At 54.2% G+C, this 21826-nt stretch overlaps 1 protein-coding gene across 1 annotated transcript; it reads right to left on the reverse strand.

Moving 5' to 3' along the window:
- Positions 1-403: 403 nt before the first annotated feature.
- Positions 404-18704, reverse strand: GPR179 (G protein-coupled receptor 179; the record flags this gene model as incomplete). Its single annotated transcript, XM_084751059.1, has 11 exons — positions 404-5882; positions 8075-8221; positions 9140-9245; positions 11228-11366; positions 11604-11842; positions 12014-12123; positions 12708-12776; positions 13385-13620; positions 14211-14298; positions 16494-16602; positions 17905-18704. 11 exons carry the CDS (start codon positions 18702-18704, stop codon positions 900-902), a joined length of 7026 nt encoding a protein of 2341 aa, XP_084607185.1. The 3' UTR covers positions 404-899.
- Positions 18705-21826: the final 3122 nt, after the last annotated feature.

A 21826-nucleotide genomic window follows, 5' to 3' on the forward strand; every position in this document is an offset into this window, starting at 1 on the left:
CACCTGTAATCCTGGAACTCAGGAAGTGGATGCAGGAAAAAACCAGCAGGTTAAGGTCAGCCTCAGCTCCATATTGAGTTTTAGCCCAGCCTGGGCCCCATGGGCCATGTGTTGGAGAAAGGGACGTGGCGGGGGGCGGGGGGGAGAAGGACCAGGTCTAGGGCTGTGAGATGTTTTCCAGGCACAAATTTTGTCTTTTTCTACCTCTGATTTATCTTTCCTCTCCCCACCCCCCACCCCCGGTTTGGTTTTTTTGAGACAAGGTTTCTCTGTGTTAGCCTTGGCTATCCTGGGCTCGCTTTGTAGACCAGGCTGGCCTCGAACTCACATCGATCTGCCTGCTTCTGCCTCCGAAGTGCTGGGATTAAAGGCGTGCTCCACCATGCTCTGCTTATCTTTCCTCTTTTATTTTTTTTATTTTTTGGTTTTTTGAGACAGGGTTTTTCTGTGTAGCCTTAGCTGTCCTGGACTCACTTTGTAGACCAGGCTGGCCTCGAACTCATAGCGATCCGCCTGCCTCTGCCTCCCGAGTGCTGGGATTAAAGGCGTGCGCCACCACGCCCGGCTTCTTTCCTCTTTCAAATATTTCTTTTTAATTGTGTATGTATCTGCCTATCTGTCTGTCGGACTATGTGGGGCTATGTGCACATGAGTGTAGGTGGCCTCAGAGGCAAGAAGACAGGGTTTCTCTGTGTGGCCTTGGCTGTCCTGGACTCGCTTTGTAGACTAGTCTGGCCTCGGACTCACAGATCTGCCTGCCTCTGCCTCCCGAGTGCTGGGATTGAAGGCGTGCGCCACCACCATCGCCTTCTGCACCCTTCCTGTACAGTTCCTTGTTCAGTAGCCAAGTGTCTTTGAATCAGCTCTTTGGGGACACTGGGACATGGGAGGTGGTGCTGTCATTCACAGTCCCAGGGATAGGCAGGCGGGGGGCTTTGTTCCTCAGCTTCAGCTTCACAAGCCATTTGTCCTTGGCCTTCGATTAGGGACAAAATCTTCGGAGCCTCTGGTTTTTCAAGACTTGGTTCTGGAGCTGGTTCAGCTCCAGACTCAAGTCCCGAAGGGTCTTGTTCCTTGACACCTCCCAGAGGGAAAGCACCGGCTAGCTTGCTCCCTTCCGGGTGGGCGCTCTTGCTCTCTGACAGAAAGCCCTCCAGAGGTCTGTGTACTGAGAGGCAAAGTGATTTCTCAGGGGCAGCAGGGACGACTCTCTGGGCTGTTGGTAAAGCCTGGAGGTTAGAGTCATCAGGTCCGGCTCTAGCGTCTTCCCATGGACAGATGTCCGCCATGGTGCCCTTGGTTTTATTTCCTTCTGGGTCTGTGACTTCCCATTGACAGACTTCCGCTAGCCTTTTCCCTGGGCTGCCCACTCCATGGGGGCTGATCTTGGGGTGCTCTGTGTCCAGAGTGTCTGTCTGGGGAAAGAGCCCTGCTAACACTGCGCCTTCCGAGGGGCAGTCTGCCTCTGCTGCCCCTCCAGCCCCGTGTGACTCTCCATTCTGCCCTCGGTCCAGTGGCCCCTCCCCACATCCTCCTGGCCTTGTTTCCGAAGGGCAGACCCCCACTTCCTTAGCAGAGGGGACCTCTTCCACTTCCCAGGGACACAGTTTTGCCACCCTGGTCTCGACACAGCTCACTTTCTCAGAATCGCCTTTGCTCCCACTAGAAGCACCTGTGGCCGCTTGCACCCCAAAGTCCTGACTCTCCCCGGGACACATAGCTTCCTGCCTCCCAGAGTTGCCCGCCTGTGGTGTTTCCTGGATGGCCACACCTTTGCCTTCTGGCTCTTCAGGGGCCTTTTCTTTTTCTTTTTGAGATTTCTCCTTTTCCTCTTGTCTTGATGCCTCCGGCTCCATAACTCTCCCAGTCTCCTTCCAGGGACAGATCTCAACCTTGGTGTCATTGTCAGGTTTATTCGGATCAGGAGCATCCCCTGGGTACACCTCAGCCACCCCATCCCCAGCACTGACCGGTGTCAGGGTGCTGGTGCTAGGTTGGTCTGTGCACTGGCTGTGTGAGTGGGAGGAGGAGCCTGCTGAAACCAGGCTTTCCGGCAGACAGACAGACTGCTGTTTCTCGCTTGCTCCTCCCTCGTCAGCGGGGAACTGTGATTTTAAAGCTAGAGCTTTCTCCTGGGGTGCGTATTCTGGGAGAGAACGTGTTTTCAGGTCTTGTCTCAGGTTTCCCTTCTCTGTTGCCCCGTCACTTGCTTCTGAGGACTGTCCCTCTCCTGCTCGACCACTGCTGCTGCTGGGCAAGTCTGAGACCTTGGAGACCTGAGCAGAGTCCTTAGCTTTCCAAGGACAGATAGCTTCCTCTTCCTGTTCCTGATGGAGCTTTGCGTCCCCTTTGGATGTGCCTTCTTCTTGGAAGTGGGGTCCCGCCTTTTCCAGAGTCTTCCTCCTTTGCTCTGCTGGCTCTGCTGGCTCACTCCCCGTCTCTTGCTCCAGTCCTTTAGCCGCGCTTTCTTCATTCACTTCCCAGGGACAGATCTTGGCTTTTTCACTGGTAGGAACTTCCTCCACTTCCCAGGGACACACCTCTATTGGCCTGGAACTCCCACGGTCCAGGTTCCGGAGTCCTTCTTTCAATTTCTCAGTGTGTGGAGTGTCTGGCCGCTGCGAGGAGTCCCCTGGGCTGAAGCTGTCCCAGGGACAGACAACCTCTTCCTCCAGGCCTGGCCCCTCTGGCTTCTTTGGAGCAGGAGCAGCTCTCTGGCTGGGTCCAGAAGCTACAGAAGTCTCGCCCGTATCATTTGAAGCGGTCCCCGAGGCTTCTTCAGCTACCACAATCTTTTCCTCTGCAGCACCTACTTCCCAGGGACAGATCTTGGCCTTCTCAGCTGTCAGGGTTTCCTCCACGTCCCACGGGCAAATCTCATCAGCTTTGCTTCCCATACTGCCTTGCCTCTGGAGAGCGGCTTGGGGTTTCTCTGTGTCTTTTTGTGGGGCGCTACCACGGTCCATGCTCTCCCAGGGGCAGACTGCTTCCTGCTTTTGGATCTGCCCCTCAGCCTTTTCCCATGCTTGGATTCTCGCTTTTTGGGGTATTTTCTCATCTTCCTGGAAGTCTTCTTCTTCTGGGATGTGTTCTGATGTCCTGGTATCTGTTCTTCCGCCTACTTCCCAGGGACAGATTTCTGCTGTTGAAGGCATTGCCTGCTTTTCCTCTGGTTTGAGCACGTCCGAAGGACACACTTGCAGTGCCTGGCTGCCCCCATTGCTTGGGGATTTCCCAGCAGCCTTGGATGAGGAGTCGCCCGGATAGGAGATGGTCTGCCCAGGAACTGCGTCCTCCCAGGGGCACACTGACTCCTGCCCTTGACGGGTTGTGGGCGTTGCCCTCACAGTTTGCTCCCCGGTCCCTATGGAGCATCCCTTTCTGGAGGTAGAGGTCTCCTTTCCTGGGAGAGATTTCCCATCTGCCCCCTGATTCAGTATTTCCGTCCCTGCTTGCTCATCACCCAGCTCCCAGGGACAGACCTCAGCTTTCTTATCATGAGATATATCTCCTGCCTCCCATGGGCATACCTCTGCCTTGACACTGCCAAAACTCCCTGAGCTTCCTGGGTCCGGAAGTGAGACTGCTGAGGGACCCCGAAAATCGGTGCTTTCCCATGGACAAAGAGACACTAGGTCTCTACCTAGATTCTGTTCTCTCCAGAACGTTGCCTTCTTGGGGGATTTCGGCCTTTCCTCAGGGAGTGTCTGTACTGTCGGTGTCCCCGTCCCCTCACCGACATCACTCATCTCCCACGGGCACAGCTCTGCCTTGACGACATCGCGTGGAGGAGCTTCTGGATGCTTTCCCCCGTCCCTCACTTCTGTACTGCCCACCACAAATCTGCCTTGGGTCCTGTCAGAGTCCTGATGGGCCAAGTGAGGAGACAGACCTCCAGGGTCGGCACTTTCCCAAGGGCACAGCACCTCCTGGCTCCGGACCAGCCTCTCTGGCTTTTTTCGAGTAATTGCCCCCTCACCTTCAGGCTCTGATTCCTCCAAGACTTTCTCCCTCCTTTCCCAGGAGCTACTTGGAACTTGTCTTGTTGTCTGCTTCTTCTCGAAGCTGCCTTCTGTCCCCTCCAAGGAGGACATTTTGGTCTTGTTGGTACTCTCTGGCTGGCACATTCCTGATTCAGTTACTTCCCAGGGGCATACCTCTGCCACCCTGTGGTCAGCACTGCCTAGGGGTTGGAGGGCACTGTTGGACACCTCTTGGTGTCCCACAGGACATTCCTTTGCTTGTTCAGCATTCTTGTCTCCGAAAACTTGCCTCAGTGTGGCAAGCGCGGTTTTGCCAGTTTTCTCAGCTTTCCGCTCCCCGACACCCTGGGGTGCTCTCTTGTTTCTCTCTTCTTGCTCTCTGCTCCCTTCCTTCTGACCAACATGGAGCATTCTACTGGTGTGAGCATTCTGTTGGTTCTGGAGGGTCTCCTCATCCTCACAGGGGGTGAGGGCAGCCTGTTTGCTCACTGCTTTGGGTCGGCCTAGCCTGGGAGATCGGGGTGGTGCCCCCGCGCTTGTGTCTGTAGGCTTTCCCTTCCCAGTCTCAGGGCCGCCCTCTCCACCTTCCTTCTCTTTGTAGCTGCTCCTGGACCGGGTCAGAGCTTTGATGGCCAGGCCCAGGCTGCGCACGGAGCCCTGCTGCAGAGGAGTCTTGAGGCTGTGGGATTTTGAGAAGACCTTGGCCTTGTCCTCCTCCATATTGTCGGCTTCCCCCTGGACGTGACCACCCTCTGTGAGCGTCTCACTCTCCCCTGTCCCTCTTTTCTCCACTGCCACAGAGAGGGCCCTCCAGATCTTGGTACGAGCTGAGGCAGGTGAGTGGCTGCTTCGCTCTGGCCCTGTGGGGCTTTCCTGGACCACATTTTCTTTCTTGCCTGGCAGTTCTGCGTTCTCCCAGGGGCAGATGAAAGTGAGAAGGGTGGGGCTCTGGGGGGGCTTTGGGACTGGTGCCAGGACAGGGGTGGGAGTCGGGGCCAGGGCTGGCAACAGAACGGGAGCCAGTGTAGGGGTTGGGGTGGGAGCCAGTGTAGGGGTTGGGGTGGGAGCCAGCATTCTTGCCTCACCCAGACAGGCCCCGGACAGGGCCAAGATGGGCGTGGAGACCTGGTGCCGGATGGGAGGGTGAGGCAGCCTTCTCCCAGCCTCCTCAGGAGGCCTCCCAAGGGTATGAGAGCTGTCCACGCTGCTGCTCTTGGCAGGGGAAGGTGGGGCTGACAGAGGAGCCCTTAGAGGCCGCTCCAGCCTCCTGGTCGATGGCCTCCGCACAGGGCTCACCATGGCTGCCTCAGCCTTCTTTCTCTCCTCTCTCTCTTTTGCCTGCCTGTAGGTTTCCTCCAGGTAGGCCTGACTGGCCACAAGCAGGGCTCTTTCCCTGGAGCCAGCCACGACACTGAGTGACTTCTGTAGGGAAACAGGCCTGGCCCTAGGGAGCCTCTCTTCCACTGTCAGGTTGTGAACACTGGCCGACTTGAAGGCCAGGGCAGGGGGCTCCTCTACTGACTCTTGGATCTCTGCTGGCGAGGACTTCCTGGACAGGGTCCTCCTCAGCGTGGATTCAAGGGGAGGTGTGGTGTGTTCCCTGTGGTGGTCATAGGTGCTGCGGGTCTTGCGCAGGGCTGGCGGCTTCTCAGTTTCTTGAAGGCTGGAGCTGAGGAGCCTCCTTCGAGAAGAGCCTGGCAGGCTGCTGCGGCCTGCAGAGCCTGAGTCTCGAGAGTGTTGCCTAGCCAGGGCCTCTGGGAACTCAGCCAGGTACCTTATGAAAGAGCGGCCCAGGCCCTGGCGTGAGCTGGCCCGCTTCTTGGGCAGGTGGGGGTTGTTAGCAGTCATCTCCTTGGTCTTTCGGACCTCTAGCTGGGCGTACAGCTTCTTTAATTCATCCTACAAGGAAGTGGGGGGAAGGGGGAAAGCAGCAGAGTCACCTCTGAGACAGCTGAGCCCCCCACTTCCCTCACCAACATGCTGCTCTCCTCCTCGGCCCTTGTTTAAACTGTTTTTTTGTTTTTGTTTTTGTTTTTGTTTTTCTGGAGGAATCACCTCTCCAACGAGCTGTGTCCCTTTCTTGTTTCTAAAATTCAGAAGTCATGACTCTGTTCCTCAAGGCCAGAGCCAAGCTGGTTCTGAGCTGGTTCCAGGCAGCCCTGAGGGTTTAGAGAGCCCTCACTTCTTTGGGGGCCCTGTGATCTCATGGGAAATGGACTAGCATTGGGAGGCTGGACTGGGTATGAGACCCATGTGTATCTCAAAGGTTTGTGTTTTTTTTGTTTGTTTGTTTGTTTTTTGGTTTTTTGAGACAGGGTTTCTCTGTGTAGCCTTGGCTGTCCTGGACTCGATCTGTAGATCAGGCTGGCCTTGAACTCACAGAGATCCACCTGCCTCTGCCTCTGCCTCTCAAGTGCTGGGATCAAAGGCATGCACTACCAACACCTGGCTTCAAAGCTTTTTTGTTTGTTTGTTTGTTTGTTTGTTTTGTTGTTTTTGAGACAAGGTTTCTCTGTGTAGCCTTGGCTGTCCTGGACTCGCTTTGTAGACTAGGCTGGCCTTGAACTCACAAAGATCCACCTGCCTCTGCCTCCCGAGTGCTGGGATTAAAGGCGTGCACCACTAGGCCCGGCTTCAAAGCTATTTTTTAAAAGATTTATTTATTATTTATACAGTATTTTCCCTGCCTGTGTGTCTGTATGCCAGAAGAGGGCACCAGATCTCACTATGGATGGTTCTGAGGCACCAAGTGGTTGCTGGGAATTGAACTCAGGACTTTTAGGAAGAACAGACAGTGCTCTTAACCTCTAAGCCATCTCTCCATCCCTCAAAGCTATCTTATTGACCTCTCTGTGCCTTTGTATCTTTGTTTGTTTATTTGTTTGTTTGTTTCTGAGACAGGGTTTCTCTGTGTAGCCCTGGCTGTCCTGGAACTTACTCTACAGACCAGGCTGGCCTCGAACTCAGAGATCCGCTTGCCTTTGCTTCTCAAGCACTGGGATTAAAGGCCTGTGCCACCATCTCCTGGGGCCCCTACATCTTCTATGTGACCAGTGTTCACTTCCTTAGAACATTCTAGGAGGTGTTACATGTCAGTGTCAATGAAACACTCTCACGCTCTGACTTTCTCCCCAAAGCCGGCACAAGGGTAAAGGATTGGTCTGTGTCCTAAAAAGTGAGGGGCAGAGGTGGCATGGCTGTGGAGCACAAAGGCAGATTAGGCAGGACGCAGAGGATGAGGAAGCCGTAGGGAGACCTGCAGAGGCTGCTGGGTGGCTTCCCAAAGATGGTTTCTTTGCCTTGGGTTTATGAGATCACATGGTCTCCTGATTCTAGTGAAAGAAAGGGGATCCTGGAGGCTGCTCTTTGCCGAAACTTCCTAGCCCCCACAGCTGATGTTTAGAGGCCAGCAGCCATTCAACTTGGCTAGTCTGTCCCCACCCCATGATAACATGGGGGGTTAAGAGTGAACTCTTGGCTGGCCCTGGGCCTTAAGAGACTGGGCATTTGGGTTTTGGGGACTTGTTTCAATACCATTGTATTGAATACCATCTCTGAATTTGAGGCCAGCCTGGGCTACATAGCAAGTTTAGGATAGCCAGGGCTCTGTTAAACATAAGAAACCCTGTCTTAGGCCAGGCGTGGTGGTACACATCTTTAATCCCAGCACTCAGGAGGCAGAGGCAGGTGGATCTCTGTGAGTTCGAGGACAGCCTGGTCTACAAAGTGAGTCCAGGACAGCCAAGGCTACACAAAGAAACCCTGTCTCGAAAAACAAAAAAGAAAAGAAAAATAAAATAAAAGAAACCCTGTCTTGAGCCAGGCATGGTGGCTTATGCCTTTAATCCCAGCACTCGGGATGCAGAGGCAAGACAGATCACTGTGAGTTCGAGGCCAGCCTGGACTACAAAGTGAGTCCAGGACAGCCAAAGCTACACAGAGAAATCCTGTCTGGAAAAACAAAAACAAAAACAAACAAACAAACAAACAAAAAACAAATCAACAACAAAAGAAACCCTGTCTTGAAAATCCAAGCCAACCAAACAAAGAAATTGATATCAAAGGAACTGCGGTGGGAGAGGGAGACCTACCCGAATATCCCCTGGGTCCAGGCTGCGCTCGCTCCAGGCTGAGGCGATGCTGCTGTTGAGGTAGGAGCCTGAGCGCTGCAGGTCCAGCTCATCCTCATACACTTCCTCCAAGATCTCCTCCCGGGGAGGCGCCCCTGGCTTCCAGAACTGGCCGAGACAGATGGAGGGGACAGGAGACACCGTGGTGTCCTGTCCACTCGTTCCCTCACCTGCTCTGCCTTCGCCTCAGGAGGCTGCAACCCTACTCCTTCTCTGGTTTGGAAACCAAGGCTTCAGGGAACTTAACTCGCTGTCATTCTTCCTCAGCAGTGACACAGGCACAGTGTCCCTTAGGCGTGGCCCTCCGCTCTCCAACCCACCTCTCTGAACTGCTCCCCACATCTTTAGAGTCTACCAGATGGATTAAAAGGATACCATAAACACACACACACACACACACACACACACACACACACACACACACACACCACACTCACACACACAGAGAAATAAATAAAATAAAAATAAATAAATAAATAAAAAACAAAATAAAATTTAAAAAAGGATACCAGGCATGTTGGCACATGTCTTTAATCCCAGCACTTTGAAGGCAGAGGCAGGGGGATCTCTGTGAGTTTGAGGCTAGCCTGGTCTACAGAGTGAGTTCCAAGACAGCCAGGGCTACACAGAGAAACCTTGTCTCAAAAAATCAACCAACCAGCCGGGTGTGGTGGCGCACGCCTTTAATCCCAGCACTTGGGAGGCAGAGGCAGGTGGATCGCTGTGAGTTCAAGGCCAGCCTGGTCTACAAAGCAAGTCCAGGACAGCCAAGGCTACACAGAGAGACCCTGTCTCAAAAACAAAAACAAACAAACAAACAAAAAATCAACCAACCAACCAAACCAAAGCAGCAAGAACAACAACTAATCTCCCTCTGTCCCTAGCTTTACGCTTGCATGGGAACTGGAAGCAGGGACTAGCTCCCTCTTCCTACCAAGTCCTTGCCTGGTTGCTCATTGCTCTTCCTGTTATGGAGAGGATGCTGAGCGGGCGGGCCTACCTCATGCAGTAGGGGACAGACCTTACCTTCGGGATGAAGATCAGAGCCAGTGTGGCCGTGACTGTACTGTGCGTGTGGAGGAAGAAGAGGAGAAGGGTCCAGTCTGGGTGCAGGGAAGGAACTAGCACAAACCTGAGGGCCAGAGGGGACAGGGTGACCATCAGTGTGGTGGGGGGCAGCCATCAGGGCAGTGGGGAGAAGCCATCAGTGCAGTGGGGAGAAGCCATCAGTGCAGTGGGGGGCAGCCATCAGGGCAGTGGGGGCAGCCATCAGGGCAGTGGGGGGCAGCCATCAGGGCAGTGGGGGCAGCCATCAGTGCAGTGCGGACAGCCATCAGTGCGGTGGGGGCCAGCCATCAGTGCAGTGGGGGTCAGCCATCAGGGCAGTGGGGGTCAGCCATCAGTGCAGTGAGGAGAAGCCATCAGTGCAGTGGGGGGCAGCCATCAGTGCAGTGGGGGGCAGCCATCAGTGCAGTGGGGGCAGCCATCAGTGCAGTGCGGACAGCCATCAGTGCGGTGGGGGCCAGCCATCAGTGCAGTGGGGGGCAGCCATCAGTGCAGTGGGGGGCAGCCATCAGTGTGGTAGGGGGCAGCCATCAGTGCAGTGGGGGTCAGCCATCAGGGCAGTGGGGGTCAGCCATCAGTGCAGTGAGGAGAAGCCATCAGTGCAGTGGGGGGCAGCCATCAGGGCAGTGGGCAGCCATCAGTGCAGTGAGGAGAAGCCATCAGTGCAGTGGGGGGCAGCCATCAGGGCAGTGGGCAGCCATTAGGACAGTGGGGAGAAGCCATCAGTGCAGTGGGGGGCAGCCATCAGTGCAGTGGGGGGCAGCCATCAGGGCAGTGGGCAGCCATTAGGACAGTGGGGAGAAGCCATCAGTGCAGTGGGGGGCAGCCATCAGTGCAGTGGGGGGCAGCCATCAGTGCAGTGGGGGGCAGCCATCAGGGCAGTGGGCAGCCATTAGGACAGTGGGGAGAAGCCATCAGTGCAGTGGGGGGCAGCCATCAGTGCAGTGGGGGGCAGCCATCAGGGCAGTGTGGACAGCCATCAGTGCGGTGGGGGGCAGCCATCAGTGTGGTAGGGGGCAGCCATCAGTGTGGTAGGGGGCAGCCATCAGTGCAGTGGGGGGCAGCCATCAGGGCAGTGGGGGTCAGCCATCAGTGCAGTGAGGAGAAGCCATCAGTGCAGTGGGGGGCAGCCATCAGGGCAGTGGGCAGCCATTAGGACAGTGGGGAGAAGCCATCAGTGCAGTGGGGGGCAGCCATCAGTGCAGTGGGGGCAGCCATCAGTGCAGTGGGGGTGGGGCTGGAGGAGGGAGGGGGGAGCTGCCTGCCTGCCTCGCCTCACTAGCTCTCCACCCCAGGCCCAGCCTGGTACTCACCAGCAAGGTACCCTTCCATCCCTCTCGGGATTACAGGTGTAATCTCAAGGTTTCCTCGGCTAAGGAGTCTTCCTAGGTAATTTTACCCCACTGCCGCTGTCCACCTGGTTATAGAGCTGTGCTCCGGACCCTGCTAGGGTCACCCTGTGGCCTGCTTCTTCCTCTACCACAGGCCCAGGTCCCCACAACCACACAGAGAGCCTGCTGCTCTGAAGGTTAAGGAATAACGAGGGAGTGAGGGCTTGAGGGGGAAAAAAACCACTTAAGACTGAGACATGGAATTAGGAATTAGACACACTTCCTCTTCTTGTGGATTGGGTCTCTCTCTCTCTCTCCTCTCTCTCTCTCTCTCTCTCTCTCTCTCTCTCTCTCTCTCTCTCTCTCTCTCTCTTTCAAGATTTATTATTTATGATATATACACAGTGTTTTGCCTGCATGTACACCAGAAGAGGGCACCAGATCTCATTATAGATGGTTGTGAGCCACCACGTGGTTCTGGCAATTGGACTCTGGACCTTTGGAAGAGCAGCCGGTGTTCTTAAACTCTGAGCCATCTCTCCAGCCCTGGGTATCTCTCTTGAACAAAATATAGGGTGTTGGGTATAGGAAGGTTATATATGGAGTCCTGTTGGGCAGAGCAGCATCTCGAGGATCATTGTTAGCTGGATCCCCTCCCCTGGAGGCGAGAGGCATTGGCAGGGTGGGAGGAGTCTGAGGAAGGAGGGTTAGTCCTTACCGGGCTGTGTGGAAGGCAGTGGAGAGAAGCAGCTCGTTATGCAGGGCGATGCTCATGTAGCGAGGTTCATGGAAGGCTGAGGGGACAGCCCGGGTGGCATAGCAGAGGAAGCTGCCTGAACAGAGCAGCAGCATTTCCGCTGTGGAGAAAGGGGGAGAGAGAGAGAGAGAGAGGGGGGGGGGGGAGAGAGAGAGAGAGAGAGAGAGAGAGAGAGAGAGAGAGAGAGAGAGAGAGACCTTACTACCTCAGCAGCCCGCTGACCCTCTCCAAAACCAAGGGTGCTGAGCAGCCCAGACACAGGGGCACTAGTGCAAGAACACCCTGGAGGTGACCAATCAGAAGCCAGCCGAAGCTGGACTCAGCAGAAGCAGCTCACCCACAACCATGATGTAGTCCCAGTGGTCATGGTGACAGAGGGAGAAGTGGCGGCCAGTGGGAGTGTGGCCTCGGGTCACCAGAGGTGTGTCCTGCATGCCTGACTCCAAGACGCCGGCTGTCCACACAACCAGGAAACCCAATACCAGTAGCAGGAGCTGCCCTAGACGCCGCAGCAGCTGCCCGCTGCTTGGGTGCGGGGCCCGCTGGGCAGTTCGAGACAGAAACAGCTGGAGCACCCTGAGGGGAGTAAGGTACATGGAGCAGGAAAGGCTGAGAGATCGTGGCTGGTTGTGGGGTACGGGAGAAGGTCTGACTTTGAAACACCCCCCCTCCCCGCCTCCGTGTGAATGAACTGGGTGGCCTGGGGGCGGGGAGCGGAGCAGTGATGGCGGTAAGTCAGGGCCCTACCTGTGAAGCTTCAGTGTAATGGTCCCATAGACGACGGCAAAGCCCAGCAGCCGGACCCAGCGCAGAGCGATGCAGCGGAACACGCTGGGCTTGAAGTAAAGAATGAACACCTGGTGGCAAGGGGACAGAAACAGCTGCTCTCCGCTGTGCGTTTCCCTCCACGCTAGATCCGCGTCATATGACCAATGCTCCCGGCATCTCTACAGCGGAGGCCTCACGCTGCCCTTTTGCAGAGTTGCAGCTTAAGTATTGGGAAGGGTAGGCGCCTGGTCCTAAACCACACAGCAGGTCAGAGAACTCTTTTAAGCCTGGGTCTCTGGCTCCAGAGCTCACTAGGCCAGCCTGCTGTTTCTGAGAATAGGTAGGGGGAATTTATTTATTTCTTTTTCTTTTTTCTTTCTTTCTTTCTTTTTTTCTTTCTTCTTTTTCTTTTTCGAGACAGGGTCTCTCTGTGTAGCCTTGGCTGTCCTGGACTCCCTTTATAGACCAGGCTGGCCTTGAACTCACAGTGATCTTCCTGCCTTTGCCTCCCGATGCTGGGATTAAAGGCGTGCGCCACCACACCCGGCTTGGTAGGGGGAATATAAAGTCTCCAAACCTTCCTAAGAAAGCAGCAAAGGATTCTGGAGGACGGTGACAGTTTTGGGGGTGGGGGATACGGAGAAGTAAGGCCAGCTACCGGGTACAGACTCACGGGAAAGTAGAGAAGTAAGGATCCAAAAAGGATGGTTTCCAGCAGGAAGATTCCAGATGCCCGGATCCTCTGTGAGCCCAGGGGGAAAAGGTAATGAGAGCATCAAGCACAGCCTAGGCCTGTCCGGAGGCTAGCTCTGGTCCTGGGCTTCCCGCTCCAGCACTAGCTCCACCCTCTGTGCACAGCCTCCCGTCTCACCCCAAGGGCCAGGCTGGGCTCACAGCAAAGGTGGCTGGAGTTAGAAAGGGCCTCTGGCATTCCTCCAAGCCTTGGGTTCAGACTGCACTTTGATCTAGAATAAGATCCCTTCTTTTCCCTATAAAAGCCAGACTCTGGTATAACATTTTCTAGAAACTCTCTCCAATGCCATCCCCTCTGGGCTCCTGCAGCACCCGACAGCCACCTCCATCCTTGCCCTTGTCTCATTGCTTCCTCCATGGCATGGGGGACCCAGATTCCTTCTCTTGCACAGTGCTTATGTAGTGGTTGGCTCTGAGTAGGCATTCAACTGGTATTTGTTGAATCAAACACAGTGCCTTCACGTTGCAGAGTCATTGCCTAGTGTCACACATTCAGGTGCAGAAAAGCAAGGCGGACACCCACTCTCCCAGGACTTAGCTCTCAAGCTGAGATGGGTTGGGTGCCGGCACAGAAGAGAGATGTGGGGCCTCCCTTGCCTTGCTCCTGCGGCAATGGTAGGCGACCAGCATACTCAGGAAGACAGCCAGCATGCAGCAGGCCTGGCATGCCAACACTGCCGTCCTCAGCGCCAGGGCCTCCTCCACCAGGCACGGTGTGGCATCCAGACAGCTGGTGCAGCCTTCAGGACACGGCTGGCACCGCAGCAGCTTCCCTAAGCTGCCTCGTGGGGACCCGATTTGCCCAGCGGTCTGGGTTGTACTCTCCTCTAACCCTGCAAAGAACAGGATGGGAGTGAGGAGGGGAGCTTGCCTAGAGACTTCTGAGGTTCTGGACTTGGGTCCTGAGAGCTAAAGGCTCTTCTGTAGCTTATGCCCCAGGAGTAAAAGTGAGTTACCCCATGTAGGGGTAACAGGACAGGGTAACAGGAAGAGCTGCTGCCGGGTTGAGGCTCACTCGGAGGCTACCATCTCAGACCTGCATGTTTGGGTTTATTCTCAGAAGGCACATGCCTACAAACAGCCCTGCTGATCTCTCTGTCTCTTTTCTTTTCTCCTCCCCCCACCCCTGACTCCTGCTTTTCTCTTAAGACAGGATCTCAGTATGTAGCCCAAACTGGCCTTGAATTCATGGCAATCCTCCTGCCTCAGCCTTCCAAGTCCTGAGTCTACAGGCATGCACCACCATGCCCAACCCCTCCCCGTGACTTTCTGCTGTTGAACGCCCCCACTCCCCCCACCTCCCCACCCCCCACCCCACCTCCCTCCCAGGGTCACCTTCAACCTACCTTTCTTCTATAGATGTTCCATCCCAACTTACCTTGGCTTGCAAAACCTCTGCTTAGCCCACTCCACGCTTACGTACCCCCAGAACCACTAGTCCCGTAGAATCCAGGTCGGCAGCGGCAGAGATAGCGGCCAAGGACAAAACCCCGACTCTCCAGAGGGACACACTGTGGGGGTGGGGTGACAGATGACTTCTGTTTGCATGATGTTTTTCTTGGGAAGCGCTCCCTGCTGGGAAGAGCCCCCTCCATGCATGGCTTCTGGGTTTACATTAGGGGATTTCACCGGAAGCTTTCCCTGCTTCTTGCCCCGCCCCCCTCCCCTCGGGGAAACTTCCCCACTCCCTGCTGTTAAGTCTTTTCAAGGAGTATCCAAGAAAAGAGCACAGGATGCATAACTTTTTATTCAGACTGGCAGGAACAGAAGCCTAGTGTCCCATTTCCTGGTGCCTAGCTGTTGCTAGGGCTAGGGGTACTGGGGGAGGTGAAGCTAAAACTCAGGGCCCAGTCCTACCTTGTGTACCTATACCTGCTTCAAAGGGTTCCGCCCCACTTGGCACACAGGTGGTGTGATGGCTAGGTGTGTGTGTGTGTGTGTGTGTGTGTGTGTGTGTGTGAGAGAGAGAGAGAGAGAGAGAGAGAGAGAGAGAGAGAGAGAGACAGGGTTTCTCTGTGTAGCCTTGGCTGTCCTGGAACTCACTCTGTAGACCAGGCTGGCCTCGAACTTACAGAGATCCGCCGGCCTCTGCCTCCCGGGTGCTGGGATTAAAGGCTGGTACACACCTTTAATCCCCGCACCGCCCAGCTATGATGGCTAGTTTTATGTCATCTTGACATAAGCTAGAGTTTTCAGGGGTGAAGGGAGCCCCAAATGAGAAAAATGGCTTCATAAGATCCAGCTGTTTAGCCAGGCATGGTGGCGCATGCCTTTAATCCTAACAGTTGGGAAGCAGAGGCAGGTGGATTGCTGTGACTTCGAGACCAGCCTGGTCTACAAAAAAACAAGTCCAGGACAGCCAAGACTACATACACAGAGAAAGCCTGCCCAAAAAAACCAAAAAAGAAAAAAAAAAGTCCAGCTGTTGGGCATTTTTTACATTACTGATTGATATGGAAGAACCATCCCTGGGCTGGTGGTTCTGGGTGTTATAAGAAAGCAGGCTAGCCAGGCATGGCGGCGCACGCCTTTAATCCTAACACTGGGGAGGCAGAGGCAGGTGGATCTCTGTGAGTTCGAGGCCAAGACTACACAGAGAAACCCTGTCTTGTAAAACCAAAAAGAAAAAAGGAAGGAAGCAGGCTGAGCAAGTCACGGTGACCAAGCCAGCAAGCAGCACCCCTTCACGGCCTCTGCGTCAGCTCCTGCCTCCAGGTTCCTGTTCTCACTGCTTTCGATGACGAACACAGTTATATGAAGCTGTGAATGAACCAAACCCTTTCCTCCTCCGGGTCTTTTGTTCATGGTAACATGTTCATGTACAGCAGTAACCCTAACTAAGACAGGTGAGTTAAAAAGACCCCCATAGCCGGGCGTGGTGGCGCACCCCTTTAGTCCCAGCGCTCGGGAGGCAGAGGCAGATAGATCGCTGTGAGTTCGAGGCCAGCTTGGTCTACAAAGTGAGTCCAGGACAGCCAAGGCTACACAGAGAAACCCTGTCTCAAAAAACCAAAAAAAAAAAAAAAAAAAAGATGCCCATCGGGACCTATGTGGCTTTAACACGGGACTACTTTCCTCAGCCTAAGGCCATGCTGGTGGCATGCCAAGGCCACCTCTTTATTCTGCTCCCTCCTATGGCTGTTTGTTCAGCAAGGGGACAGCCCTTGGCCTCAGAGATGGGCAGGGAAGCTAAGGACATGGCTGAGGTCAGTGGCTGAGAACAGATATCCGCGAAAGGGCATTGATCCTGCGCGTGGCTTGGAGTTTGTCACCCTTGCCAGTCCCAGACCGGTTCAAGCTTTGGCTAGACCCCTCTTACACCTACCAGCAGTTCTGTTTACTTCGGTGAATACCCAAGGAGCGTCCTCTCTCCCACGAGGCGCTCAGAGCTGTGCCAATGTGAAGCATGTGGCTTAGGGAAAGCTCAGAAGTTTCCCTAAAGGGGAATCCTGGGGTGCCGAGTACCAGAGTGGAGGGCAAACAGGGAGGTCCACTGAGGTCTCACAGGCACAAGAAGTAGCTTTGGGGGCGGGGAGTGGAAGGTATAGATAGAGTAGGCTGTACACTGCCCCCTCCCCCCTTTACAAAAGCCTGCTATTCCACCTCTGCCAACCCCAAGATGTCAGGGTGGCTTTTGTCAGCTGTTCACCGGAGCTGGGTAGGGGCAGTGATGGGAAAAGGGACTCTGTGGACGCATCCTCCTTGCCTGAGTGCTGTTGAGATCACACAGGTGTGTGTTAGAGTACCAGCCCGGACCGCTTGCGCACTGATTGATGTCCACGCTTTGGAGGTCGATGTCCATCTGCACCTGCCCCCTAGGGCAGCGAATGAGCAGTTAGGGGCACAGTGAGGATGCTGAGGCAATCACTAGATTATGGGGCAGTGCGGTCTTTGCACACTTTAGCCCAGGGCCGGAAGGGCACACACACAATGCAGATCTCCAGTGACATTAACTCGGTCTCTATGGCAACAGTCCCCCTCCCACTAGGTTTCCTTCCCCACTTCTCCACTCTTCGGCATCTTAGGCTTTTCTGCTTTTCATCAGTGGGTAGTGGGGAAAGGCCTGTCAAAACACGCAGGAGCCAGGGCTCCGATGATCACTAGGAAGGGATTCTTCACACTTGCCTATAGCATCTACACACATAACATGTGCAGTTCAGCTATCTACCACCCCTTTTACTCTGCCCAAGCCAGGTCTGAACTAATCGCAGCAAAGGAGCCCTGGAGTGGATTAAACCCTGTTGGGACTGAATTGGGAGAGCTCTGGCCAGGAGCCAGGATTCCTGCTTACAGGAGGGGAGCCCAGCTAGGAACAACGCATAGGGACAGAGAGCTGCATGCCTGGCCGTGCTGTGCTCCTTTGCCGCCCGCTCCCCATGGGCACTGGGCCCTTTACCGTAGCTGAAGGCACAGTTACTTCTCTGAGGAGTATCACAAGTTACTGGGGGCAGCATACAGGATAACGGGGCCTGCTCGACCAAGAGCCTGGTCATTGGCAATGACACTGGGGACTGAGACAACTCCTGGACAGGAAGAGAGGGCGTTGGTTCCAAGCCCCTGTCCAGGAATGTTTTCTTCTCCTGGGAAGCCTCTTAAAGTCCACGTGGTTCCTCTGAGAAGCCAGGAACATGGCTTATTACTGTCAACAAGTTCTCTCCTACCTCTGCAGTCTCTCTCTCAGACCTGAGAACCAAGTCCTGTCCTTTCCTGTACTCACCCATCTGCACCCACCCCCCCACCCGCCCATGTACAGATGCATGCGGACCTAACTGCATGTGTGCATGCTCACAGACATACTCATTATGCTTAACATATAAATAACATCAACAGATCCACAGGCACACCCCTGTAATCCTAGCACTTGGAGAGGGGAGGCAGGAAGATCAGGATTACAGGTCAGCCTTGGCGACGTGAGAAACTGTCTTTTTACAAAACAAAGTGAAACGAAGACAAACACACACACACACACACACACACACACACACACACACACACACACACACATCTGTGCCCCCTAGACACACACATGTTCTTGCCAAGTGCCCTATACATAGCACAGTAGACTTGTGTCCTCCTCATCCTCACAAGCCCATCAGCTCCTTCCCAGACCCACTTACCTGACCTCTGGGGTGAGGTCCGGCTTGAGTCCATAGAAGGTGGCGGAGACTGTGACTAGCCAGCCAGGACGGAGCCGGCCGTCATGACATTCCAGGAAAGGAGGAGACAGCTTCACCTGCCGTATGTCCCCCACGTATCCATCTGCCCGTGGCCACTTGGGACTGTCGAGACTCCTTAGGTCATTGGTCAGTACGCGCTTCTGCAGGTCGGGGCCATCCGGGTCTTCTTCTGGATTCTCTTCCTGTACCGTGTTCCCAGACAGGTCCTGAAGGATGGTCTCATCCCCCATCCGAGTGGCCTGCAGGGCCAGCCGAAGGTGGCTGGCCCCTGGTGGAGGGTTAAAGGTCAGCAGAGCCCTGTAGGCTTTTGGGTCCCCCTCTGCCACGCTGCGCACAAGGGCCTGATACCACTCCACGTCCTCCTCCACGCTTGACTCCCGGATGTCATTGGCTTGTAGGAGCATGTTGAGGAAATTGGCGGCCTGGGCCAGGGTCCCCGCCGCTCTCTGGAGGACTGGGGGCATGCCCGCTCTGCCTTCCGCCCCGAGGACTTCGTAACTCTCACTGCAGTTAGCTCCCGACAGCTGTTGGACATCTCCAGAGTAGAGAAAAGCCAGGGCTGCTTCAGCCCCCTTTGGGGGCCTCCACACGGTCCCAGATCCTGGCTTGCCTTGCGGGGGAAGCGGAGGCAGTGAACGCAAGGGCCTTTGGCTCCTCAGAGCCCAGCTACACAAGAAACAGTAACTCAGAAGCCCCCAAACAAGAGAGGGCGTGGCCGTGACCGCTGCCCTGGTGCCCATGCTGCAGCTCTCAGATCCCTGGAGTCCAGGCTGCCTGGAGTTTGGGTAGCTCAGAATGAGATGCAGGCAGAGGCTGGTATGTAGTCTGTCCCCACACTTCTCTTCTCCCTCTCGCCCGCCCTCCTTCCCTCCCTCCCTTCGTCCTCTCTCTCACATTAGTGCCATCTAGTCTTTTTTTTTATATGTGTGTGTGTGCGCGCGCGCCTGTGTGTGTGTGTGTGTGTGTGTGTGTATGTGTGTGTGTGTGTCCCTTCTCTATGCCATCAATTAGCTTCTGGATATAGTATGAGGGTCCTGCCCTTCCTCACTCAGGGTGTTCCCCACCTCAAAACCTCTTAATCCTGGCATACTACTCTTTTCTCTACGTCTGGTCCAGTATGCAGACATCCCCCCGAAACACACACACACACACCCCACATCTGCTCCAGAGAGAAAAGAGGGGAAGCGAGGGGACCGGTTGTTCTCTCTCTATCCCCCTCCTCCTTCTACCCTTTGCTCCATTAGGAGAGATGGGCAAATCCCGTCTGGGGCACCATAGCAACCACAGACAGAGCCATGTGTCTCCCTCCACCCCTCTGCCCGACTTGGCCTCTTGGCAGCGACTGCAATGGGCATAATAAAGGGCTAGCTGCGTGTCCTGGCAGTGTGTCCCTGATGCCCGCACCTCTGCCACTGGGCTGCTTAGTGGTGTTGAGATGGGGGAATGACAAAGGCAGGTCAGAGCGCCCAGGAAAGCCAGAGGCCAGCCTGTGAGCAGACGGTGGCAGTTCAGGAATTAACGAGTCCTGTTCCACAGCCACGTATGGTGGCTCTTCCTAGCCCCATTCCTCAGATGTGACACTAAAGCCCGGAGACACCCCGAGAACGCAGCTGCCCGGAGTTATGACTCCTCTGCTCCAGCTGTCACTCAACCTCAGAGCCATAACAACACCTCCTTACAGAAGAGTAAATGGAGGCTCTGGGATGAAGCCACATCCTTTGGGCTACACTGCGGGACTGTGACCGAGCTGGAGAGTCACAGAGGGTTCCTCTCCTGACCTCACCCACAGGATGAACAGGCACAGCAGCATGGGGGTGGGGTGGGGGTGGGGGTGGGGGTGGGATGGGGTGATAGGCAGGGAGAAGAAAAGGAGCAGCTTTGCCTCCACTTCTCCATCTTCCTGTTAGCCTCCTAACTTCTCCGTGCCTACTTTGTGAAAACTACTTCCTCTCATTCTCCTCTCCCTCTTTCTTTTCTTAAAAATTAGTTTTGTTAAGCCGGGCGTGGTGACGCTCACCTTTAATCCCAGCACTTGGGAGGCAGAGGCAGGTGGATCGCTGTGAGTTCGAGGCCAGCCTGGTCTACATAGTGAGTCCAGGATAGCCAAGGCTACACAGAGAAACCCTGTCTTGAAAAACCAAAAAGTAAAAGAAAATAAAATATAAAAAAGCTGAGCTTCATCCACTGATTCTTGTTTTTTAAAACAAGGTGTCAAAAAATAAAATAAAATAAAACAAGGTGTCCCTCTGTAGCCTAGCCTGGCCTTGATTTCTCCTGACTCAGCCTCCCAAGTCCTGGGATTATAGGTGCGAGCTACCATGCCCTGTCCAGACTTTTCTTTAAAAATAAGGAAACTAAAGTCCTGAAAGGTAAGGGACATGCCAAGGTTCATGCAGCAGTGAGTGCCACCTCTGGGAACAGAATTCTGCACTGTGTTATCTATAGGGCTTCCCTTGGCCTCTCTGATATTCCTCCCCCATTCTGTGGTATGTGTGTGTGTGTGTGTGTGTGTGTGTGTGTGTGTGTGTGTGTGTGTGTGTTCATGTGGTGTCTCTGATTCTGTGTGCTGACTGACGTGGGGAGCGAGGAACTCATTCCATTACTTGGTACCACTAGAATTCATTAACACCCTTCCCCCAAAGCTTTTTTAAAAAGCTTTTTCTAAGAGTACCTAACATTTATGTAGTATTTTAGAATTTGTCAAGTGTTTTTTTTTCCCTCTACCTAATCCCCACATAAACCCTGTCAAAGCGGGATTGTGACTGACCCACTTTGACAGATGGCACTGTGGTCCAGAGATGACTATGACCATCAGGCCAGCCTTTCACCGGGTAGCCCAGGCTGGCACTGAATTCTCAGTATGATTGTCCTACGTGTGAGATTTGAGGTATATGTTGTCATGTTTGGCTTTATTAGGTTTTTTTAGACTAATATATTTTTATGTATACAGTGCTCTATCTGCATGTATACCAGCACGCCAGAACAGGGCATCAGATCAAAGTATAGATGGCTGTTTGTTTTCTTGTTTTTTGAGACAGAGTTTCCCCTGTGTCGCCTTGGCTGTCCTGGACTTGCTTCCTAGACCAGGCTGGCCTCGAACTCACAGCGATCCACCTGCCTCTGCCTCCCGAGTGCAGGGATTAAAGGCGTGCGCCACTACACTCGGCTAGATGGTTGTGAGCCACCATGTGGTTGTTGGGATTGAACTCAGGACCTCTGGAAGAGCAGACAATACTCTTAACCACTGAGCCATCTCTCCAGCTCCCAGGCTTTCTTAATTTTACTTTGAGATACAGTGTCACTGCCCTGGTTAGTCTGGAACTCTAGTTAGTCTGTGAGGCTTGCATCTGCCTCCCAGCTGCTGGGATGAAAGGAGTATGCCATTACTCCCAGCCTTTGTTGTTATTTTTGAAGTGAGGTCTTGCTCTGTTGCCCAGGCTGGTTTTGAACACCCAGGCTCTAAAGATCTTATTGTCTTAGCAGGAACACATATGTTTGGATGGTCATATAACTCTAGGCCATGGTATAATTAGAAATAAATGAGCCATAAATGTTGAGAGGGACAGGAACCGTATCTGTTACATCACAAACCTTGGCTATTGTAGATGGACTAGGGGGAGCTCAGCATTCCTAACGGAGCTCTAAACCATTGTTCTTACAACTTTTTAATTAAAGTTCTAAGATCCGACCACTGTAGTACGCACGCACCCGTCCCCATGTATAGTTTAGGCTGGCGTAAAACTCACAATCCCCCTGTCTCAGCCTCCCATAGGCTCTGGAGTTACAGGAATGGACCACCATATCTGGCTTATAAGAACCTCTTTTATAGCCTTTAAGAGATGTGAAGGTAGCCGGGCGTGGT

This window comes from Acomys minous, assembly GCF_964271855.1.
Source record: "Acomys minous genome assembly, chromosome: 12".
Lineage (NCBI taxonomy): Eukaryota > Metazoa > Chordata > Mammalia > Rodentia > Muridae > Acomys > Acomys minous.